General features: G+C 41.8%; 1 protein-coding gene across 2 annotated transcripts in view; it reads left to right on the forward strand.

The window, feature by feature from the left end:
• The window catches only part of jak1.L (Janus kinase 1 (a protein tyrosine kinase) L homeolog), a 67634-nt gene that overhangs the window by 19687 nt on the left and 26977 nt on the right, over positions 1-20970 (forward strand). For both annotated transcript variants that reach the window (XM_018258230.2, XM_018258231.2), the window contains exons 3-8: positions 9248-9371; positions 13997-14147; positions 14255-14418; positions 15324-15666; positions 16717-16899; positions 18330-18487. In XM_018258230.2, the coding sequence (XP_018113719.1) occupies positions 9248-9371; positions 13997-14147; positions 14255-14418; positions 15324-15666; positions 16717-16899; positions 18330-18487 (1123 nt within the window). The remainder of the gene's footprint in view (positions 1-9247; positions 9372-13996; positions 14148-14254; positions 14419-15323; positions 15667-16716; positions 16900-18329; positions 18488-20970) is intronic.

Consider the following 20970-nt stretch of genomic DNA (forward strand, 5'->3'; position numbering starts at 1 on the left):
CTTCCCCCTAACCTTAGTAGGGACTGGGATCTGCAGATATTACCCATCAATATGTGTCCATAGTACCTTTCATTTCAATACTGGCAGCATTAAACCTAGCAATAAATGGAATTAAATCTTCCCCATTTTCCTCTCTCTTGACCTCTCCTGAGTAACAATGCTCTGTCCTTTCTTATCATTTAATACTGCAAATGAGAAAATTAAAGCAGAGATCTAATTGGTTGGTATGGGTAAATGTATTTAGTGTCAATGTTAGTAAATGAACCCCTTTCTCCATTCCCATTTGATAAGAATATATTTTTTGCCCTCACTGATTTGCATGTTCTTGCAGGAAGTTACAATGGTATATGTTTGATCATAGTAGAATCAACACTGAGTTTTTATATATATATATATATATATATACATACATACAGGTATGGGATCCGTTATCTGGAAACCCATTATCCAGAAAGTTCCAAATTACGGAAAGGCCGTCTCCCATAGACTCCATTATAATCAAATAATTCAAAATTTTAAAAATGATTTCCTTTTTCTCTGTAGTTGGTTGTACTTGATCCCAACTAAGATATAATTAATCCTTATTGGAAGTAAAACCAGCCTATTGGGTTTATTTAATGTTTACATGACTTTCTAGTAGTCTTAAGGTGTGAAGATCCAAATTACGGAAAGACCCGTTATCCGGAAAGCCCCAGGTCCCGATGATTCCGGATAATAGGTCCAATACCTGTGTGATAGGTGTTGCAGAGGGATACTCGGCTCAGGTAGGGTTAATATTTCCTCTCAGCCAGGTAATTAAGTGGCAGCTGAGAGAGGATCTACCGGGCAATGTAAAAGAGCTGTGTTAGCACAGTTTGGAGCTCTCCAGGGAAGTGACGTGCTGTGAAAGACAGAGCTGGCAGAAGGAGCTTTGCTGCCAGCAAGAGAGTTCCAAAGCTTGGAGCCTAAATCCCTTGTGGGGAAAGAAAGTGAAAAGGACTGGCAGAGGCTAGTGAGTCTGAGTCCCAGGAGGGTAAGCCAGCAGTGATGAGTATGAAGCCCAAATGCTCTGAAGTTCCAGAGGGTGAGAGTTTCCCTTGATGGTGAGCGACCAGAGGAGGGAAAACCCTGAATGTTCTACAGTGAAGTTGTTGTACTGTAACCTGAACATATTTTTATTGCCTTTTTGTTTAATGCCCAGTGCTTAAAAAAGCTGTGTTTTGTCCTCAACCTTAGTGTCCCTGTCTCTAAGCTCCAAATCCTACGCTACCTGCCTACCAAACGCTAATTCCCCCAAAAAGTGCATGTGCAAAAGTTTGGCCTGTGTATAGCCAACTTTAAATTTTTCAAATTGTCACAGAATATCACTCTCTACATCATACTAAATGTTAACTCAAATGTGGACAACCTCTTTAAAATAGGCCCTGGCATTTCAAACACACAGACATTGACTGTGTATAGCATTTTACAGCAACCACTCTGGCATTTGCCAGAATTTACAGATTGTCAGTCCAGGCCTGCTCATCTTGCATTCAGCCTACGGATGAATTATTTGGTAATACACTGTACTTCTATCATTAAACAAATTACAAGTGAAAAATGTGTGTCGATTGTATACCGTCTAAAAATTCTTCCGAAACATTGTTTCCTTGTTGTCAATGATTCTATTATTATTTGTATTATTAGTACTGCTACTAATAATAATTATAGGCTACAGTTCTAGAGTGTAGTGAACTGGAATTATCTAGGGGAAGAACCTGAGAGAGATAGATAGATATATATATATATATATATATATATATATATATATATATATATATATATATATATATATATATATATATATATATATATATATATATATAATTAATTTTACCACTGCACACCTATCTAATTTATGCAACAAGCCAAATATTATGCAAAAATAGTTTTATATCAAAGTCATACTGATTTACAAAAATAGTACAGAATACATCAGGATAAAATATACATACCATCCAAAATGGCAAACAGTGCTTGAAAACAGCAAAGCAGACATGGTAGTAAAGAGAATACCCAAGGTTTCAGAGAGAAGTCCTTTCTCAAGGGGATTTTATTGATTATGGAGAACCTGAGAGACACATGCTATGCAGCTGTCAAGACCGCCGGGAGCGCGAGGAGTCGCGTCCGCTCCCGGCGGCGAAGAATCCAAAATGGCGGCGCCCAGGCAACCCACGTGGGTTCCGACGCCGGCGTTGTGACGCCAGCACGGCGCGACGGTCGCTGACGCTGGCGCAAGGGCGCCAAATTCAAAGATAAAAGTACGCCTGAGGCGCCAAGATGGCGCCCGAAAATAGGATCCTGTTCCCTAAGTGATTCCTGGGTTCCCTTGCTGTTTTCCCTGTTATTTCTGCCTGATTCCTTGGAGTGACCCCTTGCCTGGACCTGGACTTCGCTGTTACTCTGCCTGCCTTTGACCCCCTGCCTTGCCCTGGACTTTGTTTGTATTCCGCCTGCCTTCTGACCTGTGCTTGGACTTAGATTATTCTCTTGCCTAACCCCTGGATACCTCGACCCTGATCCCTCCTGAGGGGCTTCCTCCTAGATCCGGACTACTCCCCAGAGGGGGCTCCCGGCTCCCTGACATTATTTTCGGGCCATGGATCCTTCTGAGGAAGCCACACCTGATGTCGGACGAGCACTCCGCGGACTGGCATCCCGCATGGAGGATTACAAAAAAACCAGCAGGTTCGCATTGGGCAAGCACTCGATGTCCTGCTTGCTCGAGTGCCTTCTGCGCCCTCCGCTGCTCCACCTACTGGAGATCCCCCCATGGCGGCAGCCTCTATGAACGCAAGCTACCCGACAGGTGAGCCTCGCATTCCACCTCCCCTTCGCTTTAGTGGGGATCCACAAGCCTGCAGGGGATTTGCCACACAGTGCCAAATTCAATTTGAGTTCCAACCCACACAGTTTCCAAGTGAGCGTTCCAAGGTGGGGTATGTGATGTCTCGATTGGAAGGCAAGCCACTGGAGTGGGCAACGTCTCTTTGGGAGAAGAATTCCCCGGTGACTTATGATGTTAAAGACTTTCTCCAAGCTTTTCGCATAGTCTTTGATGCTCCAGGTCGGGTCACGAACGCCCCTGCCCGTCTCTTTCAGCTCCGGCAGGGAAGCCGCAGTGTCAATGAGTACGCTATAGACTTCCGAACACTGATGGCGGAGACTTCCTGGTGTGATGACGCTTACAAGGCCGTATACTACCAAGGCCTATCCTTCCGCATCAAAGATGATCTCGTCTCCAGAGAGACTCCTGACACCCTGGAAGGACTGATCGCTCTATCTATTAAGGTGGACACCCGCCTCAGAGAACACCAGGTGGAGAGAGAGCGCAGCAGACGATTTTCTCCCATGTTGGCCCCTCGCTTTCAAAGGCCGATTCTGCAAGCACCCGCTGTCCCTGTGACTCATGTGTCCACGTCTCCCCTGGAGGAACCTATGCAAGTAGGAAAAGCTCGCCTCTCCGAGCAGGAAAGACTCCGAAGACGTATGGCAGGGCTCTGTTTGTACTGTGGTGGACATTCCCATTTTGCCAACGCCTGTCCTGCCAAAGCCAAGAGTTTTGTACCCCGAGGTATGTCTCAGGTTTCTCATGTAGGGGGCATTGCTCGAGGGCCTCAGGAGAAGTATCAAGAAAATTCACGCAGACTTCTCCTTCCTTTGCAGATTCACCTGGCAAGTAAGTCTATCTTCGAAAGGGCCTTCCTCGACTCCGGAGCGGATGGCAATTTCATGGACGCCTTCTTTGCCGAACGCATGAAGATTCCTCTGCTTCCATTGTCTTCACCCCTGCGAATTACCGCCATAGATGACAAACCCCTGGAGTTTGAATTCGTCACTATGTTCACGGCGGAACTATCTGTACAAGTTGGGGCGCTGCATCAAGAAAAACTTTCATTCTTCATCATCCCCTGTCCTTCTACTCCAGTAATATTGGGTCTTCCATGGTTACGTCTGCATAACCCCACCATAGACTGGTCCACTGGGCAGATCTCTCGTTGGAGTTTATTTTGCCTGCAACATTGCCTTCCGCCAAAACCCCTCGAGAAGGTGAATGTCTCCACTGCGGAACTAAAGACTTTGCCCTCCACTTACAAGGGATTTTCCGATGTGTTTTGTAAAAAGTCTGCAGAGTTCCTTCCCCCACATCGCTCCTATGACTGTCCGGTTGAACTCCTGCCAGGAGCCATGCCCCCCAGAGGGCGCATTTACCCTCTCTCTCCTGCAGAGACTACCGCTATGAAGGAGTACATCCAAGAAAATCTCCAGCGGGGGTTTATCCGCCCTTCTACCTCTCCTGCAGGGGCTGGGTTCTTCTTCGTGGAGAAGAAGGACGGAGGCCTTCGGCCTTGTATAGACTATCGGGGCCTGAATAAGATCACCGTGAAAAACAGGTACCCCCTGCCCCTGATTGCCGAGCTCTTTGACCAGCTGAAAGGGGCAAAGATTTTCTCCAAGTTGGATCTCCGGGGGGCCTACAACCTCATTCGCATCCGGGAGGGTGACGAATGGAAGACGGCATTCAACACTCGGGATGGGCACTATGAATATCTTGTTATGCCCTTCGGCCTATGCAATGCTCCTGCCGTCTTCCAGGAGTTTGTTAATGATGTGTTCCGAGATCTCCTAGGAAGGTTCGTAGTCGTATACTTGGACGACATCCTGATCTTCTCCAAGGACCTTGAAAGTCATCGCTCCCAGGTGAAGGAGGTACTCTCTCGTCTGAGGAAGAACTCTCTCTTCGCCAAGTTGGAGAAGTGTGTCTTCGAGGTATCCAAGATCCCCTTCCTAGGGTACATTATCTCTCCAGAGGGATTTGAGATGGACCCCGTGAAAGTGTCGGCCATCCAGGAGTGGCCTCTCCCACTGAGTACCAAGGCAATCCAGAGATTCATCGGATTTGCTAATTATTATCGACAGTTCATCCGGGGGTTCTCTTCCCGCATTGCACCTATCCTGGTCCTCATCCGGAAAGGGGGTAAACCCAGCCTGTGGCCTCCATCTGCCATAGAAGCCTTTCAGTCTTTGAAAGAGGCCTTCACGTCCGCTCCTGTTCTCCGACATCCCAATCCTGCACTACCCTTCTGCATCGAGGTTGATGCTTCAGAAGTCGGAGCCGGAGCTATCCTTTCTCAGAGACACTCCACTGATGGAAAATTGCACCCCTGTGCGTATTTCTCCAAGAAGTTCTCATCCGCAGAGCAGAACTATGATGTCGGAAATCGAGAACTCTTGGCAGTCAAGCTTGCCCTTGAAGAATGGCGTCACCTCCTGGAGGGCTCTGAAATTCCTGTCCAGATTTACACAGATCACAAGAATCTGGAGTTTATACAGTCCCTCAAGAGGCTAAATCCCAGACAAGCCAGGTGGGCCCTTTTCTTTTCTCGATTTAACTTTGTTTTGACTTATCGCCCAGGTTCCAAGAATCTGAAGGCCGACGCCTTGTCTCGTAGCTTCACTCCGGTGGACCGTGACCCTGAGAGGCAGGAACCAATCATTCCACCAGTCAAGATCATTGCCTCTCTGTATCCCCAATTTGCCGACCAGATCCTGGCTGGGCAGTCCTCGGCTCCTCAAGATACTCCGATTGGCATGGCCTTCGTCCCTCCAGCACTTCGCCTGGCCATCCTGCAACAAACCCACTGCTCCAGGCAAGCTGGACATCCTGGTCCGGCCAAGACCCTTGAACTCTTGAGGCGCCTAGTCTGGTGGCCTGATATCCGCAAGGATGTAAAGGACTTTGTGGCTGCTTGTAATGTCTGTGCCACTTCTAAGCCTAGCCATTCCCGCCCCAGCGGGTTGTTACAGCCTTTGCCGGTTCCCTCTCGTCCGTGGACGCACCTCTCTATGGACTTTATTGTCGAACTTCCTCCCTCCGGTGGGAATACTGTGATCTGGGTTGTCATTGACCGCTTCAGCAAAATGGCCCATTTCATCCCTTTGAAGAAGTTACCCTCTGCGGTGGAATTATCCCAACTCTTTATTAAGTACATCTTCCGCCTGCATGGTTTCCCGGTGGAGATCGTCTCCGACAGAGGCACCCAGTTTACCGCCAAGTTCTGGCGTTCCCTATGTAAAGACTTGGGAATAACACTTCAATTTTCGTCTGCCTACCACCCGCAGACGAATGGGGCAGCTGAACGTGTGAACCAAGCCTTAGAACAGTTCCTGAGGAACCACGTGTCTCTTTGCCAGGACGATTGGTCTGACCTCCTCCCGTGGGCGGAGTTTGCTCATAATAATGTATGTCATTCCTCCACAGGAAGGTCTCCATTTATGGTGGTGTATGGACAGCACCCTCAAGCCTTTCCTCAGGACTTCGTGTTGTCGGACGTCCCGGCTGCAGATGATCTGGCAGCTCATATGCTTGCTATTTGGGCCGCAACCAAGTCTAATCTGGAGAAGAGTGCTCTAGTCCACAAGACTTTCGCGGATCGCCGTAGAAGGCCCTCTCCTCCCTACAAGGTGGGTGATAGTGTCTGGCTCTCTTCCAGGAATATTCGCTTGAAGGTGCCATCTCCCAAGTTGGGTCCGAAGTTCCTGGGTCCGTTCCCCATCTTGGAGATAATTAACCCTGTAGCCATCAGACTTCAACTCCCACCAGAGATGAGAATCCCCAACGTGTTCCACGTCTCCCTGGTGAAGCCCACCGTCTCCAACCGTTTCTCTGGTGTCCAATCTCCTCCTCCTGCCGTCTCTGTGGAGGGTCAACAAGAATTCGAGGTGGAGAGAATTCTTGATTCCAGAATCTCCAGAGGGTCCCTTCAATACCTCATCCATTGGAAGGGCTTTGGCCCCGAAGAATGCTCTTGGGAGGGACACCGTGATGTGCATGCTCCTCGTTTGGTAAGAGACTTCCACTCCAAGTTTCCCCAGAAACCAAGTCCCGGTGGTCCTGAGGCCCCCCGTGAGGGGGGGGTACTGTCAAGACCGCCGGGAGCGCGAGGAGTCGCGTCCGCTCCCGGCGGCGAAGAATCCAAAATGGCGGCGCCCAGGCAACCCACGTGGGTTCCGACGCCGGCGTTGTGACGCCAGCACGGCGCGACGGTCGCAGGCGCGCTGACGCTGGCGCAAGGGCGCCAAATTCAAAGATAAAAGGACGCCTGAGGCGCCAAGATGGCGCCCGAAAATAGGATCCTGTTCCCTAAGTGATTCCTGGGTTCCCTTGCTGTTTTCCCTGTTATTTCTGCCTGATTCCTTGGAGTGACCCCTTGCCTGGACCTGGACTTCGCTGTTACTCTGCCTGCCTTTGACCCCCTGCCTTGCCCTGGACTTTGTTTGTATTCCGCCTGCCTTCTGACCTGTGCTTGGACTTAGATTATTCTCTTGCCTAACCCCTGGATACCTCGACCCTGATCCCTCCTGAGGGGCTTCCTCCTAGATCCGGACTACTCCCCAGAGGGGGCTCCCGGCTCCCTGACAGCAGCTGATTGCACTTGTGGAGTTTTCTCTGCTGATCGATCTCAGCCTGTGAACTACCCAAAATCAGCTCTGCTTCCTTTACTTAACAGGCTGAGTGTAGCTTAAAGGTGTTTGAGTTAACTTTTAGTATGATGTAGAGACAGATATTCTGGGACAATTTGTACTTAAATTTAATTTTACATTTTTATTATTTGTGATTTTTGCAATATTTTGGTTTTATGCAACCATGCATTAATTTGAATAAGAGTCTGGAATATGAATAAGAGAGGGCCTGAATAGAAAGATGAACAATAAAAAGTGACCTTAACAATACATTTGTAGCCCTACAGAGCACTTGCCTATTTGGTGGGGTCAGTGACCCTATTTGAAAACTGGTAAGGGTCAGGATAAGAAGGCAAATAATTCAAAAACTAATGAAGTTCATTTGAAAAGCTTAGAAATTGCCATTCTATAACATTATAAAAGTTATTTTAATGGTGAACCACCCTGTAAGGTAGTACTAAAACATACAGCCAAAGCAACTCAGGAGTTTATTAAAGCAAAGAAGTGGAATATTCTTGAACGGCCAAGTCAGTCCCATGATTTGAACCCAATTAAGCATGCATTCCACTTGTTGAAGACTAAACTTCAGATAGAAAGGCCTACAAACAAACAGCAACTGAAAGCCGCTGCAGTAAAGGCCTGGCAGAGTATTAAAAAGGAGGAAACCCAGAATCTTTGCCGGTGCAAAATCCTCTATACTGTTTTTATAGCCTCAGGGAATTAGCATTTTAATTAAAACTGTTACAATGCATAGTTTCTAGCAAAGATGTCTCATAGTAATACTGTACATATTTGTTTGCCAGTGGGTTCTGCTCACTGGAGCACTTACTTTATGTAAAATGGAGTGAATTCGTCATCTTATGCTCAGAGCTTAAAGGAGGAGGAAAGCTACGGAGGCATTTTATTTCCAATCGATTAGCTGCAATAGTGCAAGCTAGAATGCTATATTTATTCTGTAGAATTTGTTACCATAAGGTCTCTGTTTGTTTAGAATAGCAGCTGCAGTATTAGCTCAGTGTGACATCACTTCCTGCCTGAGTCTCTCCCTGCTCACTTATAGCTCTGGGCTAAGATTACAGCAGATACAGGAGGGGGGGGGGAGAGGAGCAAACTGAGCATGCTCACACTTGGGGCAAGGAGGTTTAAGCTGAAGGCAGGAAGTCTGATACAGAAGTCCATGTGTACACAATAGAAGGAAAGAAATGCTGTGTTTCTTTTGACAGAGGACTCGGAGCAGCATTACTTTTAGGGTTTACTAGTATATTTAGGTGGACCTTTATGATAAGGCTTAGTTTTAACCATTCCTTCTCCTTTAAAGCGATACCGACATGTTTCTATAAAAATAATTTTCATAATAGTTAAGGTATTTTAATTGTATGCTACTTATTGATGATCATACATATCAACGCACCTACATTATTCAGGAGTTGCCCTAATAAACCCCTTATTTCTATGAAATGCATGTAAATGTCACATGAAATTCTCCAAAGCAGCTAGACATGGAACACAATTGGGGGTAGGGTCAAGAACTGGCAGGTGGAGCCAAGATGCACCCTGATTAGTTCCAATCCGAGTTAGAATCTATGGCCCAGAAGTCCACCATAGAAAGTGTTTTGCTTTCAAGTGAATGGTAAGGGGCTTCTGGCAGGAAGGGAAGTTTAAACTGAAGCAGTTTCCACTCTAAACAATCACCCTTTTTGTAATTTATGTTTTCTTTGTATTATAGTTAAAATTTGAAATCATAATTTTCTGTTTTTTCTTTTAGATATATCTCCCCTTTGCCACAATCTATTTGCTCTATATAATGAGAGAGATCGAATCTGGTATCCACCAAACCATATCTTCAAGATAGATTCTAATGTTTCACTGAAACTTCATTATCGTATGAGGTATGTTTCAGATATTATTTATATATGCAGTATTCATCATTACTGGTTCCACCATTCGGTTATTGGAAAATTACTTTTGTTAAGCTCGGGGGGGGGTTGGGGGCTATGATTATAGTTGCTAAATTTTACTACTGCAATTGCTGGTGGCAACCAGTCAGCATTTTGTTTTAAACAATCCACTACAAGTTGAATTTTTGTTTAAAGGGGACCCGTCACCCAAAAAAATTATTCAAAATCCTATTTTATCACATTAGTCATGCAAAATGAACTTTAATTACACTATATAAATTATTTGAATCTTGTTTCCTTCAGTCTGGGAATTCAAAATGATAGCAAGCAGGCAGGAGACATTTTGTGGACACTGTTTTTAAGGAAAGCCTTGTATCATCTCAGAATCTTGTTTGTCCACCAGAATAGGGGACCTGATGTCCATTTCCATGCACTGGCTAAACAATTAAATGTTAAAGAGAACCGGGATATGTGGGGAGAGCAGTGACATCTAGGAAGTGCTGAATGGAAAGTGAAAGTAATTGCCTGCCCCGCCTCTATGCCCATGGCATAGGGGAGGGGCAGACAATATTTGATTGACAGCTGAGATGTTTAAACGAGCTTACAACAGCTATGAATGCTTTAATAAAAAATAGAAATTGGATTTCATGTTTAATTTGAAAAGGACTTTTATTATACAGATTTTTGTGTCTGAGTGACAGGTCCACTTTAAGTATCGCTTTATTGTGCACACTGAAACTGCCACACCAATTTGTTTTAGAGAAGCCTGTATTTCAGTAGAAGATTCAGTAGATGTGTCTCAGATAAATTGATCTACCTGACTGTCAAAACCCATAATTTCTGCTGTTGATCAGAGTTTGAAAAGAGATGTCAGTGGAAATGAGATTTTGAACTTTATAGTCTGTGCCAGTGTGCAGTGTAATAAAACTATTTACATAACAATTGTTATAGTCAGGCAAGAAAATACACCACCTTTTAACTTAAAGGCAATTACCCCTTTAATTATTAAAGAGAAAACTTTTAAAGGTAAGAATATGTTTGCAAGGAACATTGACTGCAAAGCCAATATTTGATTTTCTATTTAGTATTCATATTTTTGGGAAGTAATTCGATTTAGTTTCAAAGAGGAAGTGCAAAATATGTCTAAAAGGAGAAGTTTATTTAACTAGTTGCAGCTCCAGGGTTGTGTAATAAAAAGTGCAAAGGCTAATCACCAATAGCAACCTGTTTAAAAGCAAACATCTTATTGGTTGCTTATGGGTTGCTGAATCCGGGCACACATGTGGCTTTAATTACAGATGAGATATGGCAGTATTTTTATTACAGATGAGTAATACATACTTGAAGGGGCAAAAGTGCATTAAAATCTGTTTCTTGTTTTATTCTAGTGCATGTGTTCATTAAATCATTGTATAAAAAATGCTTGATATAAATTATTGTAAAATGCTGTTTAACTTGTGTAAGGAAATTATTATTATAGAAGATTCATTAATGTGTGGACAGTAAGGAAGGCATATTAAGTGAGAAATGGTCCAAACACAAACCTTACACAGGGGTCCTGTGCTGTGCATGGACTCCACTACAATATTTTTTGAAGAGACAAATGGAGCTGCATATAAAGGCTGCAAGGAAAATGCAATGTCCTCTGCCTTTGCTGGAAATAGTCAGTTGCTGGGAATAGCAGTATAGTAGAGAGCAGGAGCTGGGGGAAGGGGCTTGAACTGAAAATACCGTCAGCATCATCTCTGGAAATTGCTTGCTGGGACTGCTGACCCTTAGCGACCTGGCAAGAGCATTTACAGCTGCGCACAGCCTGCATTTTGCAATAATACATGAACACACTAAAGAAAATGTCTGTATACATGGCTGTTGGGTCTAGGCGGTATAAAAAGCAATTTAGATTTTCTGTGTAAAGGGGTTCTTTGTTTCCACAAACTGAATTCTGTATGAAGGATGTTTAAATGAGTGATTGGTTCATTGAGAAAACACCCAAGAAAAGGTCATCAAACCTTTATAAGTGTGCATTTTTTAGCAGAGGGTAGAGTCCTGCAGGGGTCCATTTTTTGGAACCTGTACCCAACCCGTACCCGCAACCCGAACCCGCAATTTGACCCACATGTAACCGCTACCCCCACCTGACCTGCGTACTTCCTTCCTGGACCCGGACCCGCAATTTGACCCACATGTTCCCACTACCCGCACATGAACCGCTTTGTCTGCCTGCAGGAATTGTAAATGGCGCAGTCACATGATTTGGGGCAGCTGGAAAATTGACAATATGTCTAGCCCCATGTCATATTTCAAAATTGAATGTAAAAAAATCTGTTTGCTCTTTTGAGAAATGGATTTCAGTGCAGAATTCTGCTGGAGCAGCACTATTAACTGATTCATTTTGAAAAAATTTTTTTTCCCATGACAGAATCCCTTTAAGGAAAGTGTATTTTAATATGTAGATTGTCCTCATCTGTGTTTTTTTCTAGCTGTTGTATGCCTTAGTTAAAGTTATATCTGGACATAAAACTCCTGTTTCTGTTCAGGCCACATTCTATGGTGTAAAACTTTCTCATGAGTTTGAATTCCCACTCCTTCTGCTCCCTTTAAAACTGTGACCCGAAGATCTTTGACACTGTGGGTATTGCTGCAAAAGTGTGCTGCCACTGGGGCATCTGTGTTGCCATGCTTGATGTTAAACCTGTTGGAGCTCATCCGTTGGCGCAGTGTTTGCCCTGTTTCTCCCACATAGAGTCCTGTCGTGGGGCATTTGTTTTTCTTTGTATACCATAAATTTTGACCTCTCCATCCTTTGTCTGTAGTGTATAATATGACAGGACTTTCTCATTGTTAACCACACCAACTAAAGATTAAAGGACATGTAAACCCCCCCCCCCCCCCCACAAGAATGTAATCCGTGAACCTGCGCTCTGGTTGACAGTAAGGCTGCAGCATCCACTTAATTACTTAGATCCCTTCTCCTCCTCTAACCTACTCTGCCTCCTCCCTCAGGAATTTACTTTGGTTGATTGCTAAATACACCCTCAAGTCTAACAGCCAATGAAGAGATAGCATTGCTGGTTCTCATAGAAACTCTAGCGGTCTGATCCTATTTTTTCTTATAACCACCTCTCCTGAGCTCAGTTTAACCATTGCAGTGCTCAGCCCCAGCAGAACTTTTTTATCAAAGTATGTTGTGCCTGTGCAGACCTGAATTCTGCATTGCATGAACTTTACAGCATCCATGTCCTGTTTGCAGATGTCAATGTTACTGATAATGTGTCAGAGGGGAAAATGACCGCTGGGTGAAAGCTGCTATTTGTTTTAGTAAAATGTGATGGCGCTGGCAAATGGAGGGGGTATATGCAGTACAAAAGATGTGGCTTGTGTGGGGAAGATATGTCCAACTTATATACATGGTAGGAAAATGTAGGCTTTATATGTCCTTTAAATGGCATCATATAACTTTTAGCAATTTCAGTGTATTTCTATAACAACATAATATTGGTATACTCCAAAAGTAGGTTGCATACTTGCATATTATTTATATTATATATTAATTGTTTCCTTTTGTGTATCAGTAAATTGCTTATTAGGAAAAAGTGTTTTCTTGCATAGCTTTGACATTTGCTTGTACGTTGTTGTTTTATGTATTGTCACTATTCTGGTCACTACAAATAAACTGACCAGTTGTTCAGATCACTACGTTGAACTGTGGCCCAATGCAGCTCCATATCAGCTGAAACAACTATTCAGTCATCATTTGGGCAGTTTTGACAGTGTGCAATTATGCTTGCTGCCGGGGGGCACATCCAGTACATGCACCAGAGAGCATACGTTTCAGTCAGAAATTAACTGTATGAAATATTGGTGCATGTGTGAACATAATTAACTACCCTGTGATTCAGCTTCTGTTTATCTCACAAAAAATAAAGTGTCAGATTGGCTTGTTGGTGCCTGTATCTATAATGGAGATTAGAGCAGTAAGTGCTGTAAGTAACCTGTGTATGTTGTAGTGTGTTCCTGAATCTGTGGGTGGCCACAGAGGGAAGTGCCCTAACTAGTCTGTGCTTGGTGTTTTGCATACCTTCTTTCCGTGATAACAACCGCACAGCTCAGTATCCTTCCCGTTTGAGACTGATCTACCTGTACCTGTGTTGTAGACCACAGCAGGAAATACTATAGCATATGTTTTTGTGCCAAGTAGTAGTATAATGATATATTCCTGCCAAAACCAGTAGTTTACTGCTGTGCTCTTTCTCTGCTTCTTTATATTTTTTCTGTAATGTTTAGTGAACCATTGTACAGGTTATGTCTTCTATATTTCTGTCATCTGTCATTTTTATTGAACTATTGATGCTAGCTTGGCAAGACTGCTGTTTGGATTTTTCAGGGGGTTCATTTATTTACATTACTTTAAAACTTTGTCTTTTCTCTCAAATATGACATATATTCTTTCTGTGTAAAGAAGATCATTGTTTAATGTATCATTATTTGCTCAATGTTATACTAAATAACTAAATCACATGCATTTCATAATATAAATAGGACATTCATAGTACTTTAATCTAAAATTTAGTCAGATAACTCATTAAAAGTGGATGAATTTGGTTTCTTTTCAAAAGGTTCATTTTTACAAACTGGCATGGGACAAATGAAAATGAGGCATCAGTTTGGAGACATTATCCTAAAAAAAGAGATGGTTATGATAAAAAGCAGACCCAGGAAGGTACCCCTCTTCTTGATGCCAGCTCACTGGATTACCTATTTGCACAGGTAGAGGTCTTCTTTGGAATCTCCTTTTAATAATGTATTGCTTTTTTGACATCTTTGTTCATTGATCCCTAAGATTTTTACTAACATATGTTTATGTATATCTCCAGGGCCAGTATGAATTGGTAAAATGCCTAGCTCCAGTCAGAGAGCCAAAAAACGATCAAGAGGTTCATGAAATAGAGAATGAGTGTCTGGGGATGGCAGTTTTGGCAATTTCTCATTATGCCATGAAAAGGAATATACAGCTTCCTGATCTTCCCAGGGACATCAGGTTAATGCAGTAGATTAACATAAGTAGAAGTCTCAAGTTTTTATGTTATATAGATGCGTGATTTTATTATTTTTTGATGGAAAATTATGTAAATGTAAACACACAAATGAATCGGCTTCCTTCTGGATTTTTACATTTAAAGTTTGTATTTGTTCATTCGCCACCTACAGATAAGCTATTTCTCTTATATCGAAACACATATTTTTGTTACCAGTGCAGGGTAACAGTACATTTATTTAATTCATTTAAAGCACTTTTGGTGTTAATGTTCCTTTAAATAAAGTAGACTTTAACATAACTGATTGACTTTAAAATAGCCCCAGTACGGACTTTCTTGTAAATTGCAGCACTGGCTTGATTCTGGGAGGATGATCCAGTTGATCTCCGTTCTCTCAACATATTACAGGAATGGGATCCGTTATCTGGAAACCTGTTATCCAGAAAGCTCAAAATTACGGAAAGGCTGTCTCCCCTATTTTATCCAAATAATCCACATTTTAAATAATTATTTCCTTTTTCTTTCTTGTACCTGATCCCAATTAAGATATAACTAGCCCATAACTAACAAGTATATTGGGTTTATTTAATGTTGTAAATTATAGTAGACTTAAGGTATGGTGATCCAAATTATGGAAATATCCATTATCTGGAAAACCACAGGTCCCAAGCATTCTGGATAACAAGTCCCATAACTGTACCATGTAATAATGTCTCTGCACATTTTTGATTCAAAATTACATCTCATTGATAACCTGCAAGCCAGTACCAACCCAAGAGGGTTTGAATTTTTTGGTATGTGGTCCAAACTAAATGTAGTGTTTGTTCTTCCGAAATAAATATCATGCAGCAAATCCCCTTGCTAGAACCAAAGAGTTTATATGGTAATTTGAAATCTTATTTTCCAGCTACAAGAAATATATTCCAGAAACGCTGAACAGAACCATCAAACAAAGGAATTTCCTAACCCGAATGCGGATAAACAATGTTTTTAAGAATTTCCTCAAAGAATTTAACAATAAAACCCTGTGTGACAGTAGCGTTTCTCCTCATGACCTGAAGGTGAAATACTTGTCAACCATGGAGACATTAACTAAGAATTATGGGGCAGAAATCTTTGAGACAAATTCCCTGGTTATCAAATCAGAGAACGAACAAAATGGATTTAATATTAGTGACTATGACAATATGCTTCACTATGAAGTCTTGGTCGCTGGAAACTCAGGAATACATTGGAGACGAAAACCAACAGTAAGTATTTAAGGAGAAAACGGTTACCAGCTAAAAACATTTTCAGAAAAATATACTGAAAAATGGATTGTGTGAAACAGTTATTGGTCTTTTTTTATATTAAATATCCCCCTTTTAACTTTTTAGTAACAAACTGTTTTTTTTTTATGTTGTTCTATTTCTCTGCCAGCAGAGAAAATTTCAATATGACTTTCTACCGAAATGTATATGCGCAAATTAACAGGAGTGGAATCTGTCACTTTGCAAGGAAATTATTGTTAATAGAAGTGATTAATTGTACATTAATTGTAACATTTTCAGTTAAATTTTACTGAAATATTTTTAATTATACAGTGTAATGCTATCTTAAATTTTACAATATTTCATTGTGTTGACTGTATGCTTTTAAAGTGACTCATTCTGAAATTACCCTTTTTTAAATATAACAATACAAGCTTTATAGAATATTTAAATTACATGTATTGATTCAGGGCTTGTGTTTTTCTCTGCCTCAGAGAAGCTAAATGCAGTCTGCAGTTTAGTTCTACACTGTCTCTAGGAAGTGTTATTATTATATTTCATAACTGTATAAGCCACAGGTATCTGCAAGCAGCAATTAATAAGGTCAATGAGCCTTTCAGTTTTGATCATTAATTGATCCTGCTTTGTTTTGTGGAAAATGGCTTTGATCCTGATATCATATCCATAATCCCTGATTAAAGTCAGATAGCACTGATGCTATTTACAAAATAGAGAAATGCAATTTCACGTAATAGTGAGGAAATAGAATGGGCACTTAAGTACCACAAAATACATTCCCCCATGACAGAAAGAAGCAATGCAAATGATTGGTTTAGAACTACACATTTTACAGCTTTTCAACAAAAGTAAACACTTTTTTTTAAAAATGTACCTTTAATTACTGGGCTTCAGTTAAAGGAATCTACAATGACATTTAATTTGGCTGCTAAAGCTGTTGTGGTTGCTATATTTTGTGCATTAAGTAGGGCAGATCAACGTTTGGACACGAAAGCTAATTTAGAGTTCGTTAACATTTCTTACTTATTTCAGTGTACTGCGTCAGAAAAAGACAGGAAACTAAAGCGGAAAAAAACAGAAAGCAAAAGTAAGAACTCTGTTGAAAAGGGAAAAACAAAAGATGAGTGGAACTGCTTCTCGTATTTTCCTGAAATCACGCACATTGTCATAAAGGAGGATACAGTCATAATTAATAATCAGGATAACAAGAGCATGGTAAATATTCTGTATTGATAATCTTGAACTTATTCCTGATATTTATTTCTTCTTTTGAAGAGCAGTAGGGTAACTAGGGAACTCCGTCCAGCCCCCCACCCCACCAGGACATGTGCTGCATGCACGATCTGACCTTCATGCCTTCATACAGCGTGCTGTGGTGACTGGTTGGCTAGCCCAAATGCAGTCAACTACCCTGTACTTACAACACTGTTAAATAGCCATCTATAAGCCTAATCGAATACATTTGTAATAATATACCCAGGCCAGCTATACATGTTTATGAATTTCTGCCTCTCTCGCTTCTTAGTTCATATCTCTAGCACAATAACCACCCCATCACGTGTATGTCTTGTGTGCAAGCTTCACATTGCACATTGGCAGTATTATTATTACCTGTTATTTATATAGCACAGCTCTTTACAGTGAATGTACATCATTTACATGAATCAGTCGAGCTTACAAGGTGCACTGAAGGAAGTGTTTACAAAAGACATTGGTGCCTGAGGGACATCCAGAGGTAATTAGTGAAAAGGGCAATTTTTTAAAAGTAACTGTTGGATGTAATAGGATCTTGGACTGACCTAAACGTAGTATCAATTGGGTAAGAACCTTGTCATCATAACTGGGCATGATATTTATACTTAAGGGGCAGCAAGCACTTCAAATAAATATGTGTACAATGGCCTTAACTTAAAGGAAAACTATACCCCCAAAATGAATACTTAAGTAACAGTTTATATCAAATTAAATGACATATTAAAGAATCTTACCAAACTGGAATATATATTTACATAAATATTGCCCTTTTACATCTCTTGCCTTGAACCACCATTTCGTGACTCTATCTGTGCTGCCTCAGAGATCCCCTGACCAGAAATACTACAACACTAACTGTAACAGGAAGTGAGGAAGCAAAAGGCAGAACTCTGTCTGTTAATTGGCTCATGTGACCTTACATGTGGTTTGTATGTGTGCACAGTGAATCTTACGATCTCAGGGGGCGGCCCTTATTTTTTAAAATGGCAATTTTCTATTTATGATTACCCAATGGCACTTACTACTAAAAAAGTATATTATTATGATAATGGTTCATTTACATGAAGCAGGGTTTTACACATGAGCTGTTTTACTCAGTATCTTTTAATAGAGACCTACATTGTTTTTTTTAAAAAAAGGTGCCAAAAGGAACATGTTGCAAATTTGTTCCAGCTAGCAGAATTAGACCCCCTCATGAATTCTAATATTTTACAATAAGGGTACCTTATTTCCTATATTATGTTTGTGCAATCTCTCCTGTGTATTCCTGGAGACATTTGTTGAAATTGTATATTTTCTGTTATTGATATCTACAGAATGTAATTAAGAAAGAATGTATTTTTCAAATGACGTACTGATTGAAATACATTTCTCTTTGTTGGTATATTTAGGACCTGAAACTCTCCTCACCAGAAGAGGCACTGTCCTTCGCTGCACTCATTGATGGATACTTTCGTCTCACAGCAGATGCACATCATTACCTCTGCACTGATGTTGCACCACCTTTGATAGTAAATAACATAAAAAATGGATGCCATGGACCAATATGGTAGGACTTTCAATGTGAAAGTGTGTGCAGAGACAATTTTTGACCTCTGACCTTAAATGTAAAATATACCCCATTTTTATACAAAGGATTATCTTCAATTTGTTGTCCTCTAATTAATTCATAAAATTCATAAAATGAAAGTACAGTCACGAATATTGCTTTAAATTAGTTCAGAAATATGTGCGTGATTTCCACAAGACTATATATAGATAAACAATGTTGCAAGTGATGATGGTAAAGGCGATGAGTGTGATAAAATATATAATAGTGTAGTTCCATCCTGCAGCTTTTCACAAAGAAGTTGCTCATTCAGCAGTCACATATATGCAAAGTATCCAAATTGTATATCAGATCAGCCCCTATGGCAATAGAGAAAAAAAACAAAGACCAGAAAATAGTGCGGTATGTTCAGATATTGCGACTGCACCTGGTATCCTGGTGAAAAAGTTCACTTTTTAAGGTGTACTTCCCTTTTAAACCTTCCACTCTTAAAGTTGACATGCACTATTGATTCCTATACATCCAATCTGTTACTACCACCATTTGGCCAAAATGCCTACTCACAAGCCGAAAATATGGTATATGGCCTGTAATTTTAGCAGATCTTCCTCTCCTTCCAAGTCAGCTTGTATATGTACCACTAGGCTGGAGGTGAGCTCAGCTGAACTTCAATATATGCAAAGTAAGTGCAGATGTTGTATCTCTAAATTTTAACTTATTTATTAATAAAATAACTCAAATTAATTGGATCACGGAAAAATTCGATAAATCGAGAGAAAACCCAAATAGCTCAAAATTTTCAAACTTATTTCCAGAATCACTAAAATGCTAAACCCAGCACAAACCACAATAACTTCAAATTGAGATCGGTGCCTCTACCATTGACTTGTTCAGGACCTTGGCAGATTTTCAGATTCTGGTGCAGCATCGGAGTACAATAAATCTCTAAAAAAATTTAGTTTTTTTCCCACTAAGAATTTGAGTTTTTGCCCCAAAAAGCCAACCAGATAAATTTGAGGTTTAGTAAATAACCTTCTAAGTGTAGCATGCCATGTTACATGCTGCATTTTATTTAAGAAACAAACAAACTAACATGGGATTAAGGTAATATAGTTGTATAAGTTTTTCCTGGGCTAATTCAATGTTGATAAATGCAAGGTTATGCACTTTGGCAAAAATAATATAAATGCAAGTTATACACTAAATGGCAGTGGGTTGGGTGTTTCCTTAAATGAGAAGGATCTAGGGGTTCTTGTAGATAACAAGTTGTCTAATTCTGGGCAGTGTCATTCTGTGGCTACTAAAGCAAATAAAGTGCTGTCTTGCATAAAAAAGGGCATTAACTCAAGGGATGAAAATATAATTATGCCTCTTTATAGGTCCCTGGTGAGGCCTCATCTGAAGTATGCAGTGCAGTTTTGGACTCCAGTCCTTAAAGGAGAAGGAAAGCCCCAGGGCGCAAAACCCCTCCCCCCTCCCCTGTGTTGCCCCCCCTCCCTCCTCCCCCCTGGCCTACCTGTCCCCCTGGGCAAATGCCCCTAACTTGTTACTCACCCCTCTGCGCAGGTCCTGTCCACGGAGTTCGCAGTCGCCATCTTCTCCCACGCGCGTCTTCTTCCTGCTCTGACCGGCGTCTTCTGGCGCATGCGCAGTAGGAACAGGTACCAGTACAGCTCTATTGCGCATGCGCCGAATGTCACGAAGTTTTCCGATTTCACTTCGTGACATTCGGCGCAATAGAGCTGTACCGGTACCTGTTTCTACTGCGCATGCGCCAGAAGACGCCGGTCAGAGCAGGAAGAAGACGCGCGTGGGAGAAGATGGCGACTGCGAACTCCGTGGACAGGACCTGCGCAGAGGGGTGAGTAACAAGTTAGGGGCATTTGCCCAGGGGGACAGGTAGGCCAGGGGGGAGGAGGGAGGGGGGGCATCACAGGGGAGGGGGGAGGGGTTTTGCGCCCTGGGGCTTTCCTTCTCCTTTAAGAGGGATATAAATGAGCTGGAGAGAGTGCAGAGATGTGCAACTAAACTGGTTAGAGGGATGGAAGACTTAAATTATGAGGGTAGACTGTCAAGGTTGGGGGTTGTTTTCTCTGGAAAAAAGGCGCTTGCAAGGGGACATGATTGCACTTTACAAGTACATTAGAGGACATTAGACAAATCGCAGGGGACCTTTTTACCTTAAAAATGATCGCCGTACCAGAGGCCACCCCTTCAGACTAGAAGAAAAGAACTTTCATTTGAAGCAACGTAGGTGGCTCTTCACAGTGAGGTTGTGGAATGCACTGCTGGGTGATGTTGTAATGGCTGATTCAGTTAATGCCTTTAAGAATGGCTTGGATGATTTTTTTGAATCACGATACGATACTCCCTCTATTCTCCCTGAGGACATTGCATCTACACAATAATATCTGCAGTTGTTTGGAATTTTTTTAAGTGGGAGTACTTTATATATCTAGTAATTTCTCTTGCTAAGGACATTT

This window comes from Xenopus laevis, chromosome 4L (genome assembly GCF_017654675.1).
Source record: "Xenopus laevis strain J_2021 chromosome 4L, Xenopus_laevis_v10.1, whole genome shotgun sequence".
NCBI lineage: Eukaryota > Metazoa > Chordata > Amphibia > Anura > Pipidae > Xenopus > Xenopus laevis.